The sequence below is a fragment of the Aythya marila genome (genome assembly GCF_965140915.1).
Source record: "Aythya marila genome assembly, chromosome: 1".
Lineage (NCBI taxonomy): Eukaryota > Metazoa > Chordata > Aves > Anseriformes > Anatidae > Aythya > Aythya marila.
This window is the reverse complement of record NC_139042.1, coordinates 44,338,794-44,358,251: the sequence shown is the minus strand read 5'-3', so window position 1 is coordinate 44,358,251 and position 19,458 is coordinate 44,338,794. Positions and strand designations below refer to the sequence as shown.

Here is a 19,458-nt window from a genome sequence, read left to right as displayed (position 1 = left end):
ATCATTTGTGATTTAAAAGACTGTATTGTAGTGCATGCACACAAGAAGGCCCTTTGTATTAGAGTTTTCATGCTTCATTTTATAATTTCTACAATTTTACCTTAGTTCCATGTGTAGGTGTATATAGTCTAAAGAAAAAAGAAATTACCCTAAGGAAAAGGCTTGCTTCAGGAGGGAATAAGCAATTTAACATATAATGTCTGAACTTTGGCATTCAGAAGTTAAGCATCTGACTCTATGCTAGTTGCTCTAACCTTCTTTTAGAGATAATGTAGACATCTTCAGGGGATGGTTCATGTCATTCTATGGTGAACATCTAAAAAATAATAATCACTGAAAGAAGATGGCCTGTTTCTCTTCCATTTGCTGTAAAAATATGTTGTAATACCTACATCTGAGTTCATTATCTCATGCCTCACTGCCCAAAAGTGGGTGAAGTAAATCCTGCTCCATTTCCCTAGTAATGTTCAGACCTCTGTATCCAACAAAGTGATCTTAAAACCTGATGACTTTAAATTAAGAAACTTCACAGATATCATGGCAAAATTAAGAAAAGTAGGAAGCACGTGGTTGAAAATTTTCAACAGAGAATTTTGTAGGAGGTTGTGCAAAGAGCATCATGGGATAGATAGGATGAGTGAAATGACTTCAAATTAGTTGCTAGTTGTTACGGGAATCCTTGTAGAGCCTTCCATCCTTACCACTATTAGCATTATTTTCATGACTGCATCATGGTGTAAACACTTTGCTGAAGGAGGATATCCTTCACAAAGAATTGCCTTGTTTTTTAATAACTGTTGTAGTGGATATTCTTTATACAGTAGGCCAGATAATTGTGTAAGTATTCCTATATAAGTATTAGGAAAGAAAAAACGTGCTTTGAAAGGGCATCAAGAGGGCTTTAGTTGTTTTTACTCCAGAGGAAAATGCACCAAATGGTGATTCCTTTATTTGTTATGAGAACTTCATCTTTGAGAGTACACCCAAATATTGAGTTACCATGTCAAAAGGCAACATTTCCTCCTTGCAAGTTTCCTCAGAGTTAAGTTTAAGATGCCTCTACCCAAAAGACACAAGTGTTTTGTGACAGAGATCTAACCTAAACAGCAGTATGGAATTGATCAGTGCATTATATAATGGTTTAACATTATAACTTAATTGTTTCAAATTCTGTAGAAATTGAATTTTATTCTGAGCAGAGTATCTACATATCTATATTTCTTAGAATTTTAAAAGTGCCTTAGGACTTGATTATTCTAATTTCTCTTTCTCTCTCCTTATTAATAGAATTGCCTGACATGTTTTGAGAGAGACTAGAAATATCATAACCTTACCTGTTTGACTTTTCTTTTCTGTTAAGACTGTATTTGGCAATTCTGGTCACACTGGAATTAGGCTTTTGAGTTGGATTTTTGAGAAAGAAGTGCCATAGAGTAGAATTCATTTGATTTTTATGCTCTGGGTGGATTCATAATTTACAAAATTGTACAGAGTTTATCAGGTTTTTAAATAAATTTATTAGGGCAAGTTCTTATAAGGAAGCAATTGTTACGTAGTCTTAAGTACTGCCTCCTGGCTATCAGCTTGACCTCCCAGAATCTTTTTCCTAGAAGTATCTAGTTGCATCCAAAGATTTGCCATACATACGGTCTTGGAGATAAGATGATAAGTACCAAATTTGATTTTTGTGTAAGATATATTGTTTATTTGCTTGTACACTGAACTACACAGTACTGCATGTTTACTAGGCTTGTTAATAGAAGTAAAAAAAGATGAAAAGATTCAAATATTAATCTTTCAACAGCAGTTAAGCAGCAAACTTAACTTTTTTAATATAAACTAAACAAAATGGATTTTCAGATTCCATAATGCATAAATAAATGTCAATATTATTGTTATGAAAAATACATGTTTATATTTTTACAGCAGGTAATGAATTTGAAGAAGATCTTGAGATTCTTGAAGAAGCTGCTTTACAGGTATGCTGTTGCTTTTAAGTCTTACTGTATCTGCTTAGAAAACATGCATAAAATATCAGATAGATCACAGAGAAAGTTAGATCACCTTACATCTTGTTTGCACGATTTAATAAATTTTAAATAATTCTTAACATGTCTTTGTAATTGCAGAAGTAAAATAATTCAGTTGAACAGTAACATCTATGAAGTTCTGGTTAATACGTCTTTAGTTGTTCTGGATTGATGATGGTTTGGTTGTGGTGGCAGCTGATGCTGGTCAGTAGCTCCCTATTTTTTGCCCCTAACCAATGATGAACAGTGAAAAATGAATTTTTCATGTTCTCTCTCCCGCATAGTTATTTTCAGGGCAAATGTTTTGAAATTTAGTTGTTACTGTACTTGCCGGAAAAACACATCAGTGCTACAGTATCATAGCATAGGCCTGAGATGACAGATCAGTAAACAGAAACTTGAGGAATCAGATGTTCTTGAAAGAAATTTTTTTTCCGCAAATCTGTTCATGGATCCACTGTATTTTAATTCAAAAAATTAAAATTCAAAAAATTCAAAAAATATATTCAAAAAATGAACTGGGAGTGTGCATACAAGTAATGGATGAATTTTCACCAAAGTAATTTGTCCACTTTGCCCCTTCTGGAATGGTTTTCAGTCCCCCAAATGTCTGTGCCAATTACTGTCGTATTATGGGAAAGTGTCTAATGTTATGATACTGAAAGACTCGTTTTTCTGTCTCTTTTATCCCCACCCAACCTCAAAATAAAAAAATAAAAGGTGTGCAAATCTCATTCCGGCATTCTTGGAAAAGGGTTGGCACTATCTCACTCACCAACGATACTGGAAGCTCTTGAAGGAAATCTTCCACTGCAGGTGCAAAGCAATGAGCAGTCATTTCTGGAGGATTTCATTGCTTGTGTACCAGGATCAAGTGGTGGACGACTTGCAAGGTAAAAAGCTTGTGTACTTCATGAGTAAACCCATGACTTCATAGCTGTAAAGTATTGCAGTGAAATAGAAATTGTTTAGTTGTATGCTAAATTTTAATAACTGTGCACTGTTGTCTGTCTGTAGAAGTAGCTATGTAAATTTAATAACTGTTTCAAACACTTGTTGTATTTGTTATCCTTATCCCTAAATTGGAGAGAGATGGATTTGAAGGTTGGACAGTTTGTTGGATAAGGAATTGACTGAATGCCCACACCCCAAAAGTTCCAGCCTGTATGTCGAAGTGGAGGCCAATGACAAGCAGTGCCTCTCAGGGGAGCAGTTTTAAACTAAAAGAGAGGAGATTTATATCAGATGTTCGGAGAAAATTCTTTAGTCTGAGAGGAGGAGAGGCAGTGGAACAGCTTGCCCAGAAAAGTTGTGGATGCCCCATCCCTGCACGTGGCAGGGGGGTTGGAAATAGATGATCCTTGAGGTGCCTTCCAACTCAAGCCATTCTGTGATTTAAGTAGAACTGTTTGGTGGTGCTGGTTTTATTCATATATTAGGTAAAAGCATATATTTAATTATTCAGACCTTCTGCATTCTTTCTTAGGTGGATATCGTGTTTCTACAGAATAAGACTTAATCTTTTGAGGGGCTAGAAGATATTCTAATGATAAGTATCTGTCTTTGCTGTAGATGGCTTCAGCCAGATTCATATGCTGATCCTCAAAAGACGTCATTGATTTTGAATAAGGATGACATTCGTTGTGGTTGGCCAACTGTTATTACAGTACAAACAAAAGACCAGTATGGGGATGTTGTTCATGTTCCTAATATGAAGGTAATTATTGCAGTCTTGGCTGTTCTTATACTTCATCATGTCTTCATTTAATACTTGTTGTAGATACTACACAGAATACTCTTGTATAGGGCAGAATGTGGCATTCTTAAATTCAGTGGACTTTTTAACCTATAAATCAAAGAATCGTCGAATTCCATATTATGCCAACACGTCTCATGCAATTTACGTCTTGTCTGTAATGTGCTACACATATATAGTAGTGGAAATGCCCACTTTAAGACCTTTGGTGGTGGTGATGTATAAGGTGACAAGAATCCACTTCGTACTTGTAAGCCAGGAAAGAGTATTATAAATTGTAAAGTAAATAAAAGTGATAGAAAAAAAGTATCAGAAGCACATTGGTAAATCATTTTTAGTCACTTTTTTAGATTAGAACAGCTCTTCCCCCTTTCTAATATTTGGAAGTTCCTGTAGTCTTTGAACTTATTAACTGGCAATATCTGAGATTCTTGATTTTTGCTTCATCCTCTTCAGTTAATCACAGCTGGTTTTTTATCATTATTGAAGTACTGGAAAGGAAATGTTCATGACCACCTGAGACAGAATTAGAAAACCCTTCCAGGCTTGGGTTTAATACCTATGGGATATGTGTAAAAGTTGGCTGTTAGTTTTGAGATAATGAAGCATGCAAACAAATGAAATTGAACACAAAATGTTACTCACGTAGTTTTAATAAATTAGGTTACATCTATGTTTTAAAGCCCCCTATTTTTCTGGAGTTGTACAGATGTTTTCAAATCTTGCTTTTGTCAGGCATAAAAATAAGTACCTCAAACAAAGGTAAGATTCCTATAATAAGAACTCTCAAGACTAGTCTTTGTATATGATGTAATAGAGTTATCTTTCAGTGTACTGTAAATTCATTAATAGCCAGTGAGTTTTAAACAATAATACAAGAATCAGTTTCGTCACACAATTTGAACATAATATAAATATGTAGCTAATGAAGTACATCTGTGACTGAGGAATTAGAAAACTTTTACTTACTTTATTCTGCAAATTGGGAAAAAGATGTGTGAATATAAACCCATCAAAATAGTTGCTAGATTTGTTATTTAATAACTGTTTTTCTGCACAAGTATATTAAAGTAACACATAATTTAATGAATTATTCTATCTGACTCATTCAGTGTTCAATGTACTGAGGTAACTTCCAATAAATTAGGTCAAATTTTGATAAATATCTTACGACATCTGCAGCAACTAAACATTTCATTGCAGATTTAGTCTGTTCAGTTAGTCCAGGTAGTCTGTTCCTCCTCAGAAAACTAAGTTCTGCTGACTCTTTGTTACCTACACTAATAGATGTCTGTGGTACTTCTGGGAAAAAGAAAAAGAAAAAAAAAAAAAATACAAATTAAAGTGCACAGTGCCGATGTAATAGGGTGCTGTGCCAGGTCTGGCAGGTGCTGATGACTCACTCTGAAACCTGAAGCATTTTCTGTTGTCAGCAAACTTAGCTAGTGCACCAGAATTTACTGTGCTTCCTAGGGAGTGCTCTGCAACTGGCATAAGTTACCTAACCTTACCCTTACCGATCACGTGCAAAGTCAGTTAGGTGCTGCTTCCCTGTACATTTACATTCTCAAGTTTTACGCTAAGATGTTGTTCTTGACTTTGTCTGTGTAGACGTACGTTGTCTGTGTAGAGGCATGTTTTTGACATAACTAGATTAGTAGCAAGTTCTTTAAGCAGTGTCACTGTACTTTAGCAGGTCTAAAAGAATGCGTGGGTTTGCTTTCTCCCTAAATCATTTCCCTAAGTCATCTCCCATGTTCTGTGTCTGATTATAGGTAGAAGTCAAAGCTATTCCTGTTTCTCAGAAAAAAACATCTTTGCAACAAGAGCAAGTTAAAAAGGTGCAACGGATACCAGGGAGTCCTGCAGCAGCCGCATCCCCTAGTGCTGATATGACTTTCGGAGGACTTCCTTCACCAAAGCTTGATTCTTCTTACGAGCCAATGATAGTAAAAGAAGCTCGATATATTGCTATTACAATGATGAAGGTAAATTACTGTTACTTGAGCAAGGTAGCTATAAAATCCAGTATACAAAGTGGGTAAAAGTGTGCAAAAATGAAGGGGTAAAGTATGTTTCAGTTTGATCACAATCTAAAAATGCATTAGTTGCAAATTACTTTGATATATATTAAGTTCAGCAGAAAAGTAGGTGCCTCAAAATGGCCAACTGTGCCTGAACTCTAAAGCAAAAAATAAACTGGATTAGCATATAAAAAGAAAAGTTGTGTATTTAATTTTGATTACACTGATTAGAAAACTAGTCTGAGTGAGAGGAGAAATAAAAACAGTTATTGAAATAAGGGGGAAAAAAGACAAGCCTCTGTACCTATATAGGGCTGGAGTGTTGCATAGAACCTATATTAAAACCTATAACTGGTGAATGTAAGAAAAAAATCAGAGCTAAACAAAGTTAGAAAGATTATAAAAATGATTGGTGTATCAACTCAAAATTGCCAAATAAATCATCTCAGAGACTTTGCAGGCAACAGTTTTTAAAGACATGAAAACAGTTACTATTGGTTTGAGTGTATTTTAAAACTGGAAAGGTGCATTTACATATAGGTAAAATATTGACCCAGTTACGAGATGTGACATGACATATATAACTAGCAGATGGAAAACTTAATGAAACGTGATTAATCAGGAGTTAGAGAAAGATAATGCTATACCCTGTATGGATTTATGTGGAAAAAGAGTCAGCAAACTACCATCTTTTAAAGGGTACAGGTTTGTTTGCTGCAGATGGTAATTCAATCAATATAGGATAAAACAAATGATTTTAAAAACTTGTTAAATTACATGTCTAAAATGAAACAAGTGTGGGGTTTATTTATTTATTTACTATACTTGGGTTACTGCAAAGATCACTCCTTGACTTGATGCTACTTGATACTTTTATCAGTGACTTGAGTGAAAAAGTACATTATTTATTCATACTTCGAACCCAGATGTGATTTCTAATAACCACTGACTACAGGCTTCTTTTTAGTAATAGGTATCAAACCTGTTCACACTGCTGTTACAGTGGCACACCTTGCAACACGTTAGGTGCACTGGAGTAACTGTTTGTGGAGCAAGTGCAAGTGTCTATAAATTCATCTCCAGAGTTGATGCACCCTTTGAGTGAGGAAAGCTTGGTATTAGCTAGTCAACTTCAATAATTTTTAATTTGAATCAAGTTAAGGTAAAATTAAAACACAAATATTCTTTTAAAGTCACCTTAGTATATAGGACAAAAGCTTGTAATGGTCAAAGAGACGAAGTAAATTACACACATCAAGGTAAAATACAAAAAGTGTCTTTTGCTGAAGCATGATTGACCTCTATGTTTAAAACCTTTTTTGAGGAAGTTTCTTGCAAGTTTTGGATGGAAAAGACTTACAATAAATATATATATATTTTTTTTAATCAGGAAGAGAAGTGGTATTTTGCTACTTAAGCTAAGGACAGTCCAATATTCTGAGAAATGCAACCTGCTGCTTATGATTAGCTTATTAACTTTATTGATTCAAGAAAGTGAAAATTCTCTTTTACTTCCCTCTCTGCATTACTTAGTTACTTCACTGCAAAATATAGACATCTTCTAACCTTTCTGTTTTATGCCAGCCTGTATGTTGTATCAGTGCTAGATAGAACCATCCAAATACAATTAGAAACTGTAGCTCCGCACTTTGTGACAGTAAATAATACATACAACAAGTATGGAAGATTGAAACCCAAAACCATATTGGATATTTGGACAGAGACCCAGAATGGCTGATCTGCAGCTATGTTCATGTGTTTTTATCCTTCCTCTTTTTTCCACTGTTGTTTTTGATGAAGTGTATGAATCTGATAACTCAGCAACTATTGCAACCAGTGATACATTTGCTGAGTTTTGGGACTACCATAGTCTACACTAAAGCGGAGCTTTTCAGTGCAGTCATTTCACAAGTAACTGTGAAAGTAGATTTTTTTTTTTTTTTTCTAGTGACAATCAGCAAAAGTGTCACCTCAATACAGAGGGAATTTCTTCATTTTGAGTAGAAAGAAAGAACATTGAAGGGTGGACTGTTGGTTGGATAAGGAATTGACTGGATGGCCACACCCAGAAAGTTCCAGCCTGTATGTCAAGGTGGAGGCCAATGGCAAGCAGTGCCTCTCAGGGGAACAGTTATAAACTAAAAGAGAGGAGATTTATATTAGATGTTCGGAGAAAATTCTTTAATCTGAGGGGTGTTGAGGCAGTGGAACAGGTTGCCCGGATATATATCCATATATTTGTGCCTACAAGGAAGTTGAAATCTGGATTATTAAAAAGAAAAATTAAAAGGAATTCAAAGGCTTTTTAATCAAGTTAGATTAGAAGGAATTCAAAGACTTGACTGTGAACAAAACTTTTGTTAGCAGTGTGTATTTTTGTTAATGGCAATTTAAAGAGAAAGTGAAGATACTTGTTTCATGTATGTATGTATGTCTTTGTCTCTCTTTCTGTGTTCTGGAATTGATTTTCTGTTTTTTTACTCAATATTTCTGGTGAGTGTACGGTTAGATTTGTGTGTTTTTCGAGAAAATACTCTGCCTTCTTTTATTCGATAATTGTTGATTTTATGTTCATTTAATTTCATCTGTTGATAGGCGTATGAAAATTACTCATTTGAAGAACTACGCTTTGCTTCACCGACACCAAAGAGGTAAATGTTAAAGAATTATTTTTTATTAGATACTAAAATTAAGATGTCCCGTCACTTTTGCTTACACCCTGAGTTGCAGGCCTTTGTTTTCTTAAATTTAGAGATTCTGGTTTAAAATATTTCATTCTTAGGAGTTCTAATGTTGATTCTATATTTGTATTATACATTTTCTGAATGTGATCTTTCATCTTCTGCTGTCCAAACGTGCTGTAGAAGGTTATGGCTTCATTATAAATAATATGGGGTTACTGCTTTGGACAGAGGAAGAAAGCTAGTTAGATTATTTCAAAGAAAAAAAAAAAACATAGTTTACCAAACTTAAGTGTTACAGACAATTTCCAAGAAGACAGTAATTGTTTAATGATCTCAATTGTTTTGTTTATGCCTAGACCCAGTGAAAACATGCTGATCAGAGTTAACAATGATGGTACATACTGTGCAAACTGGACTCCCGGCGCTGTTGGTCTCTATACCATTCACGTTACCATAGATGGCATTGAAATAGGTACTTAATTTTCATAATACTTAAGCAGAAATTAATCTTATATCCACTTGTATCGACTATCAATAAAGGCATGTCTTGGTGCTCCTAAGATTTAGTATTAAAGTTCATAGCAAAACATAGTACCCCCGTTTTGGTTTAGAAGCCTTCTATTGAAATCCCTCTTCTTTCTCAAAAGAAAAAAAGATGATGGCTATTCCATCATTGGAATAGGGACATATTTGGCAACTTGTGTATTCATAATGCATTTAGAAAACAAGAATAATAGAGTATCTTATTTTGTGCTCTGTGTTGCTTTGAGATGTCTAAGACTGCAAGAAAAATGTCCAGTTTCAACTGAGCGTGACAGAGATGTATAGGTGGAGGAAGGATCTGAAGAACCTAAGAAAAGAAGAAATTGTTCCCAACTGTGCAGGAGTAAATTGTCATTTCCTCTGTGGAAAATTGAGAAAGAGTGGTCTTCACTATCTTAAATCTCAACTGCTAATACCAATATTAAATGCTTTTGGTTTCTTCTTTGCTGAAAATAATGTATCTGTCTTGCTGGTCCTGGGAAATACAAGTTACTGTAGTGTGCTAGGGGAAGATTTCCCCTTCAGAAAATGTCTACACCTTCAATTGTCCCTTTTTAATTCTACAGGTGGTATGGTGAAGACAGCAGCACAGATATTGAAGGCATTGTAATTAGGCCCATCTCTCATAGGACGGTTTAAGCGAGTGCACCAGCAATTCATCTTTGCCAATACTGAGCAGCACCTTTTGTAAATAGATACATAAATTCCAGTCCCATTCCAATCCAACGTGTATTACCTACAGAAAATAAGATCAATGTTATATTTTTCATAATAGTTATCTTTGTTCATTAATTGCATAGGGTTAACTTCTAGAAATATTAGAATACAGTTGTTAACCTTGGTTATTAGACAGGTATGAGTGTCCTCTAGTAGTTGTCGATGCCATCTTTCTTCAATGTTACTTCTGTTGTTGTTCAGTGGGGTTCATATACCCATACTTGACCCATGATTTGCTCAACTTTGGCCCTCTTAAGTACTGGTAGCACTTAGTTTCTTCTCTGTTTCAGATCTTGATCCTTCTAGATTCCTTCTGTTACTTACATATTTGTTTAAAAGAACGTTCCTGAAAACATTGCTGATTTATCACTAGGTCTGGTTGCTTCACATTCTTGCTCTTCAAAGGGTCAGCCTGTAAAACAAAACAAAAGCTTAAAACCATTAAATTGCTATAGTTTGGCATTAACAGCGATTTCTGAAAATATTTTTAAGATTACTATTCAAGGTTATATCCATCTATTACAGAAGTTTGAACTGTTTCTTTATTTGTGTTTTTCTTTGTAATCTGAGAATTTTACTGTCTTGAGATATTTTCTAGCACCTCCTGGTTTTATAACAGTGTTGGCAATTAAAGGTGCTGGCTCTTTAAATTACAGGCCTTTTCTTGTTGTGTAGCTTGCCTTCTAAGGCTGTTGTCTGTTTATTGCATTTTGTGATTAGCACCTGCAGCAGTATAGCATGCATAAGCTGTTGCCTCTCTAGGAGCTTTTACTTGCACCCTTCAAACATTTAATTCTGTCTTCACCATTCCTTGAAGCATGTCTGTGCAGACATTAGGATACAAAATTACCTAGTAGTAATGTGGACACAGTGTGTGACAGATACTTAATAACAACATTAAATTATATATCTGTGAATTTCTACATGTGACTTTATAAATGTTGATAAAATAATACTTTGCACCATTAAGCAGCTGCAAGTGTTTGTCAACCAGATAAGTGAGTGGCTACTTTGCATACTATTAAGTTGTAGCACTGATAAACTGCAGTTACTATATGACTAATAAATGGACTTATTTTTTTTTTATTATTTTACTTTAACTTAGTCTTTGTTTACTTATAGATGCTGGGCTAGAAGTGAAAGTAAAAGATCCTCCAAAAGGAATGATACCGCCTGGGACACAGCTTATTAAACCAAAGGCAGAGCCTCAGCCAAACAAGGTTTGAAAAACTAAATGAAAACCCAAACAGATAGTTGGAGTTGGGTGGGATTTTCTTGTCGTTTAATATATACTTTATCACTTCGTAGCAGTACAGGACTTAAGACAAATCACTTTAACGTGCTGAATGGAATGAAATTAATATACTGAATAAAATGAAAGATGTTCATTCCGTTTTCTTTCTGTATACCCATTAATAAAGCTGTTAGGAACTATATACAAACTATATATATATGTATATATATATTTCTCTAGGCTTTTCACACAAATATTGTGCAACCATTATGAAAACCACATTCTACGCTAATATTAGTTCTTTTTATTTGATGTTGTGCTATGGCATGAGTTGTACAAAGGGCACATATTGTTTGTCTTCTGATCAGGCTCTTTCTTTAGGCAGCAAAAAATCCTAAATTAGTTTCTTGGTGATGTCTTCCTTTCTTAGAATGTCATACCTTCATTTTAAAAGGTTATCCTTTCTATAGCTTTTGACTTCCCCATTTCATGTTATTGTTCTACCCCGAAAGACTGAAGTAGGCACAAATAACAGGTGAAAGGTGAAAGGTTGTGTGGCACTGCTGGGGAAATGCCAAGATGAAGGAAATATCCTCAATAACCCTTCCTTAGCATAAAGAGGGAGTTAAGCAAAGTACCGAATCTTACTTTCATTTGTATTAAAAGATGTGAATTCTGAAAAAGCACTAAATTATCCTTCCCTTTTTTATTACAAGAGTAAAAGTGGACTCTTCCCCTCTTCTAGGAAATACACAGTTACAGAAAGAACTGGGTGTTTGCCAACTTCTTAGCAGTATGGTACATCTTGATAGAATTCTTTCCCAACTTTCTGGTTAGTCTAGAAATAGCACCTTTTGTTATACAGCTCCCAAGTCTGTAAATACATCATCCAGTGTCTGCTTCTGCCACTAAAATGATTCTTTTTTTTTTTTTTACTTCTAATTTCCACAGATATTTTTATTCATTGTTTTGTTTTGTTTGCTTCTTCCACAAAATAATTTTAGGTTGTCTCCCATCTCTCCATTAGGAGAAGCCCCTTGTGACTTCCTGGTTACTTTATCTTATTTATTATCTTAATTATTAATTATCTTAATAAGAACTTTCTTCTGGGTGGAACGCATCTCACAGATGTTAATGGTATCTCCATCCAAGCTGTGTTTTACTTACTCAGTGAAGAGAAAGAGACAGTTGTTATGATACAAGTTGCTGGATGGAACTGCCTTTCTTTTCAATTACTACAGTGGGAATTAAGGTGACTGGTTCATATATAACAGCTATATATTGTCAAGCAACAGTCATGACAGCTTAAAAACAAAACACAACAAACTTGACAAAAGTTAGGTAACTGGTGTTCTGAGGTAGTAGTCAAGTGTTTAATCATCCGCCTGTGTTGTTGTTCTTGTTTCTTTTTCCAAGTTACAGTCTTTTTGAAAGGGGAAACATCCTTCTGTCCTGTATATGGTGTCTGTTAAGCCTTTGTCCACACTAGGATTTATCAGTGTTGCAGGAACACAGTAGACTTCTCATGATAGATCATTTTATCAGTTTTCTTTCTTCTGTGTCACAATTGCATAATGAACCAGGTTAGAATAATTCCACGTATGTGAACAGCAGTATTATAAATAATCCAAAAGATAATCATTGTGCTGTGCATTCTTCTGAAGCCAAGAATGCAGATTAGACATGTACATCAGAAATGGTCCAGTATGCCAAATCCAATTTCACTGAGAAAAATGGGTTAGTTAAGTCCTAGAAACTTCTTTCTCTCCTTTCCCAGCCCTAAATTTCAGATAGTTATAACCAAATAACAGTAATAGTGGTGATCTGTTCTCACCTGGAAACAACAAAATATTTTTGTTGAAACAGGAGCATTCTAGTTTTGGAGTCAGACCTAATTGAATCTCAGGTTGAAAAAGGAATAATACAGTATTGATCTCTTCATTTTCTGTTAATTGAAGTTGGATGAAAATCTGACTTTCCTGTCCATCACAGCTGATTAAGGAGGTTATCACTGTGATCTGTCTTCAGCCTGGAATACAAGAACTGGTACCACCTCATTGGCTGTGAAATTTAGATTAACTACTTTGTAGAAAATCCTATCCCACGTCCTACTGAGGGAAAGACTGTCTTACAATCTGTGTAAGGTAATTCAGGGTAGTTGGAACCAAATACAAGAAATCAGTCCTAATTTAATTGAATTGGAAGGGACAAGACTCTTGCAGGTATGATTGGAATCTAACGTTTTGTTTCTACTGTCCTCACATTACTAAACAAGAAACTATCCGATTTAAAAAAAAAAAAAAAAAAAAAAAGGAGGGCTATTTTTTTGTATCCCTCCATGGGAGGTTAACCCACTTTTAAAGGTTGTTTTATTCTATGCAGCACACATTTCTGTGCTGCAAGATGTACCTCTTTTCAGATACACCAAATAAGAAGGCACAGTAACAAAGCTCTTGCAAAGTTCTGTGCACTCTAAGAGATAAATATATGTCAATTGCTATGCCTTTCTGCATTGTAATCAATTCTTCTAGTCAGAGCCCAGTTTGTGTGTGCTCCATGGAAGAAGCAATTTGGGCGGTGTTACATTAATAAGATACCGAACTGTCATGCTATAGAGAAATACTCCAAGCAGAAAGGTACTGTATCAGAAAGAAGACTCATACAATTAATGTATGGAAAATGCTCTTTCCAGACTTGTTTGTAACCAAATTCTGGGTGTGAGTTCTTCTTCCTCTAAACTGAAATTTTTAATCCAAGCTCCAGTTAGCCTGTCACAAGATTTCTCTCAAGTAATGTTTCACAGGGGTAGCAATGTAAAAATTAGGAATTCCTAATTTGCAAGGCTTTGTTTTTAGGCTTCTATATGTTGAGAATGCTGTAAGCAATGGTTCGGCATTATATTTTTACAAGGAATGGAATGGGATGGAATGGTTGGAAGGGACCTAGAAAGATCATCAAGTCCAATGCCAGACCACTTCTACTTCAGGGCCAACCAAAAATTAAAGCATATTTTATTAAGCATATATTTGAATGTCTCCTAAACACTGACAGATATGGGACATCAACCACCTTGCTAGGAAGCCTGTGACCTTCACCATCAAGAAATTTTTCTGAACGTCCAGTGTGTATGTTCCATGGCACAGCCTTGTTTCATTCCCACGCGCCATATACCAGGGAAAAGAGATGAGCATCTCCCTCTCCTCTTCTCCTCCTCAGGAAGTTGTAAAGAGCATTAAAGTCAACTCTTAACTTTCTTTTCTCCAAACTGCACAAAAACATTTATGTTATTATGTTTTTTGTTTGTTTAAAAAAGCCCTAACATGTATATAATTTCTGAAATAATTTGCTTAGAGGAAAAAAAATGCACTGAGCTTTTGCCTTCCTTTACCATTTTCCTGAGTTGATTTGTTCCATATCATTCTGTGCTAATTTGAAGATTGAGTTCATACTTCAGTTGATACATTTCTGTTTTATAATGTTGAGTTTGAAAATAACCTTCAAAGAAAGGTTTTGTACAACACAAACAGAATATATGCATTTATTAAGCTATCTTTTTCATTTCTGATTTTAAGTTGTTCTTTGGGACAGCTGCCTGATAACATGCTTCAATGACCAAAAAAAAAAACGACGTGAACTAACAGCTGGGAGATTTGGGGGCTGTAGTAAATCAGACTAGTAACAAGGAGCGTCTCATCTAACCTTCCTGTGAAAAAGGAAGAAATTATTCAAATGCCTATTTCAAAAATAAGTAGAAAGATCTGCTCTTTTGCTATTCTCAAAAGGCTATTTAGACTATCTACTAAGAAAAATATCCATATTTTGACCAAAAGCAGAATATTATGATAGTGTCAAATGAGGACTGATAATCTTGAGTTGGTCGGTTACTGGAAATAGTAAATTTGGTGAGAGAAAACCCTGACCTTTGAAACTTAAAGAAGAATAAATTGTAGGTGGGCAGTTATAAGAATGAGAAGCTTGTACTGAATGTTGTCTGGTATAACAGAACCTTCAGAGAGATTGAGTTGATGTAGTTTAAACATAGTTTTAACAAAAATAAATGAAATCATACACAGCAGCCATGGGAAACAAGCAACAAACTGTAACTCTGACTGCCATCTTGTCACTAGCATTTCAGAATCTGTTAAACCTATTTCTTTTTACTCTGAGAGCTCTGTTCCAATTTTTTCTTCCTTACTATCTTTCTTTGCTTCTCTTAGGTTCGCAAATTTGTGGCCAAGGACAGTGCAGGGCTTCGTATCCGTAGCCACCCTTCCCTTCAGAGTGAGCAAATAGGCATAGTGAAAGTCAATGGATCCATCACTTTCATTGACGAGGTAATTAATAAGAAATTTCTGTTGAAAATTGAGCTAAGATGTAAAGGTAATACATGCAAATAATGTTTTTTTCATGTTTAAATGTTGACATGTACAACTTAAGAACATAAGAGTATAAACTGCAAAAATCTCAATATTTACCAATTTAGTTTTTCAAGCTGTCATTTCCTTTTTATTTGCTTACTTGAAAACCTTTGTAACAGACACTGTGATATCAGGAAACAAATTTCTTAGAGTTCATCTTCCAATAATATCTCTAAGGATTTTGTGTTTAGCTATTTCAACTGTATATAAAAATTCAAAGATGCAGGTATCATTTTAATTATATCTTTCACTTACACTTCTGAAAGATCACTAGTGTGTTAGACTACTGTGCATGTATACTTCTTCTAGTATAACTTCATATACAAGGAATATTTTTGCAATTTACTAAGTTAAATGAGCAATGGAAAAGTGGAAAGTGGACAACAGTAAGCTTACGAAGGCTTGGCTTTTCCTCTTTTCTCTCAAAGCAAGATCTGATTTAAAACTGTCTTTGCACCTTGCATTCTAAAAAGATGTGCTTCCCATTGCTTTGAAATTCTGATTTTGTCAATATTCCTTTTTACCTCTTCTTATGTTCTGTCAGTATAGTGAAGATCATTACGTCCTTGCTACTGCTGTTTGTCTAATGTCTGTTAATCCTTGCTAGCCACGGAACGGTTACAGGAGAGCATGGCTCGTTTTTGTTGCTTGTTTCCCATAGATCCACAATGATGATGGTGTTTGGCTGAGGCTGAATGATGAAACAATAAAGAAGTATGTTCCTAACATGAATGGTTACACTGAAGCCTGGTGCCTCTCTTTTAACCAGCATCTTGGCAAGAGCCTTCTGGTACCTGTTGACGTAAGTAAAAGGTGCCTTTGAAAAATATCCAGAGTACACTCTATCCTCATTACAAAACTTTCTTTAATTAAGGCTGCAAATGAGTCCTGAGGTTTAAAAAAAAAAAAAAAAAAAAAAAAAGTTTAATTACTAAATACTATCTTACGTGTGTTTCCGTTTTTGAGGGCTATTGTGTAATGAGGGTGGAGTGTAGAAATGTACAAAGCTTTTTATGTTGAAGATTCTTCTCCTAAAAGAGAAGCAAAAGCAGAAAGACTGATACAAGAGTATAAAAAAGTATAACAATTAGATTAAGCACCAGATGTTCCTGATGCAAGACTTCATTGTCCATAAAGTGGCCCACTGATGTAATGATCTCAGAAGAGGCTTACAGTCAACAGTTAACCAATGTAGTTGAGGCACTTTTTAAAAAACTTTTGAAAATCTTTAGGCTGTGTTGTTTTTCATGGATATTTTTGTGAGTTTTGTATATGAATCCCTGAGTTACAAAATGGTAGCTAATGAAAGAATCACAGCATCAAGGCTCAGTAAAAAAACATTTGAGTTTATAAGAGTAAGCGTAATTTATCTGGATAACTTCAGTGGTGATCACCATCACTACAAATCAAAATACACGTTTTCTGGCAACAAGATACAATTAGATACAAAAGTGTATAAGTCAAACTAATGTTTCTCAAAAAACTTCTGAAATTGTAGGTCTTCTGGCTTATCTGGTTTTGTGCATTCAACAAAGTGGGCAATAACATGGTTTCTTCAGGGCAGAGTGTGAGAACTAGATCTAATTCCTAAAACAGCTGTTTAGTTTCAACTTGTCCTCTTATATGGGTGAGCTTTATTTTGGTAAATCAATTTATCAATTTTGGTAAATCTTGTAAGCATGGAAGGGTAAGATTTTTTTCGGGTTTTTATTTTTATTTTATTTTTTTTGTTTTTATTTCTAATATTTTTTTTATGTGCTGTGAGGAATGTTAATCATATGAGCAGTCACGTATATGATTAGCAAGAACTTACTGGTTGGTATATTTTAAATGGCTCCAGTACACATTTATATGTGCAGTAACATACACTTTGTTCTCTGAGAAAAGCTTAAAAGAGATTACCACTCTTAACAAAATAATAACAATAACAATAATAATAATAATAATAAATCCTGAATATTAAATTTTGATAACATAATCTTGATGATTCAAATTCACTTGAATAAGTAAGCCAGGTACAATTAAATGTGAAGAATAGTGTTTGATTATTATACATCTCACTCTATGAATGCTTCTCTAAAGTTCAGATAAAGTAGATTTTTTCTTCTTAAAGTGTGTTGTGAAAGTTTTGATACCATGTGAACTCTAAGAATATGACAAATATAGCTACTTTTATTTTAACTAACCAGTTACATCACATTCTCAATCACACTAGGTAAAAGTCACATGCCTTCTTAGTTTCTAATCTATCAACAGCCAGTAGCAACCAGCAAATATGTTAAGAAAGCAACTATTAATGTAAGGTGGTTATGTCTAATAACAGATATTTTAAGTTACTTATGGATAGATGTTTTCTTTGCATCTTTTCCATACTTTTATATTTTTGAAAGGACATAGCATGTCCTGAAACTATGTAATTTTACTAGTAACTGTATTTAAGCATTCAGATTTGTTGGCTTGATGCATAATCATAAATGGAAAAAAAAAAAAAAAAAACCACTATATTTTTTCTTTCTTAATGGCCACAAAACAGAAGTCACAGTTCAGTGGCTTACTTTTGACTGCCTTAGTCTCTACTGCAAGCTATTATGTTCTTATGCACCACACAACTTGATGAAAATTAACAAACTCTTTTCTTTAGTAAGCTCCTGACTTTTGTAAGTCAGCTTAAAACTCTTTTCTGCTAAATCTTGACCACATAAAGTGTATCTGCCCATCCCTTTTTTGTTTAATTGGGTAACTGAATGGCATTATGAGCAAAATGTAGTAAAAAATCTGTTAATTTACACAGTTCCTAGAATCTACAGCTGTTCTACCAGTATTGGCTCTAGAAATGGGAAACATACTGGAAAAGGAGTCTCATATGTGACTGCAAGTACATATGGAAAATCAAGTGGCTGAATTAGTCATGCCAATCCCTGTTTAAAGTAATGTCACAGTACTTTAACTAGGCTCGATTTTTATTCAACTCAGGAGTACGCAGACTTGGCAGCTTTGATGACGTTACTTTGCTACATTTAAAAATACAAGCTTCTTGTGATCATCAGTTACGTAGAAAAAATCTTTCAGTACATTTTGTAAAATACATTTAAGGTATGCTTTTTACAGAAAACTTTAATTGCTCTATTTCATCACTGTATTAATTGAGCAGTGAATAAAAAAAAATTAAAAAAAAAGATTAAAAAAAAAGATTTAAAATGATAAAAAGAACAATTTTTTGTAGTGTTAATTTCAGCCTCTATCCCATAAATACGGCATATATACCATAAATATGGTATATTTATCCCGTAAATACAGCATATATACCGTATTTACATTTTTGTTTATTTATAGACATTAACTAGTTATTTTATGATACAGCAAATTTGAGTATCTTAGATCTCCTTAGTACACTGTTTCTGTATATTTTGATCAAAGGTATTATATTTATAGATAAATGATCATAGGGAAGCCGAGATCCACTGTAGTTGCCAGACTCTGTTTATTTTAGTTGTGGTCATTTACTTTCTGAAGAAACACTGTCAAATTCTCAGGAAACATAGTCAAATCTGCTCTTCTCCTTTCATGAGGAACAGCTACGTAGCCATTGATCTAAACTTGAGAATCTAATCCATTTTAGGTAATACGATTATGAGACTATGAGTCTAAACATGTTGTGAATTTGGATTAGCTTCTTACTGTCCTGATAGTTACTTTTCCTTCTGTCTTGTGCGATACAGTTAATTGTTCTTGCAAAGTTCTGATAGAGGTTATCATGTATACAGACGGTTGTGTTTTCATGCATGCACATAATAAAAGATACATACAGCATAAAGCGATACACACTAGTGAGAAATAGCTTTATTTTATGGGGAGTTAACGGAATTTGTCTTTTAGTTAAACTCAGGAACTTTTAAAAAATCATATTCTGAATATGGTTTTGTTCCTTAATTTTAAATGTCAAATGTATAATTATAAGGAATACTCTATCCTGCTGCCCAGTTTTGGTGTTATATTCCCCAACCACTACAGGCAAGCAGAACTGAGAAACTGCATATTTTTTAAACTACTAA

The 19,458-nt window shown here is 34.3% G+C and overlaps 1 protein-coding gene across 13 annotated transcripts in view; it reads left to right on the top strand.

The window, feature by feature from the left end:
• The window catches only part of MYCBP2 (MYC binding protein 2), a 193,871-nt gene that overhangs the window by 112,955 nt on the left and 61,458 nt on the right, over positions 1–19,458 (top strand). For 11 of the 13 annotated variants that reach the window (XM_082784816.1, XM_082784822.1, XM_082784820.1 and 8 more), the window contains 9 exons: positions 1,927–1,979; positions 2,751–2,923; positions 3,603–3,747; positions 5,562–5,774; positions 8,406–8,461; positions 8,851–8,966; positions 10,877–10,974; positions 15,206–15,322; positions 16,068–16,208. In XM_082784816.1, the coding sequence (XP_082640942.1) occupies positions 1,927–1,979; positions 2,751–2,923; positions 3,603–3,747; positions 5,562–5,774; positions 8,406–8,461; positions 8,851–8,966; positions 10,877–10,974; positions 15,206–15,322; positions 16,068–16,208 (1,112 nt within the window). The remainder of the gene's footprint in view (positions 1–1,926; positions 1,980–2,750; positions 2,924–3,602; positions 3,748–5,561; positions 5,775–8,405; positions 8,462–8,850; positions 8,967–10,876; positions 10,975–15,205; positions 15,323–16,067; positions 16,209–19,458) is intronic. The other 2 variants (XM_082784815.1, XM_082784824.1) reach the window with 1 other exon arrangement.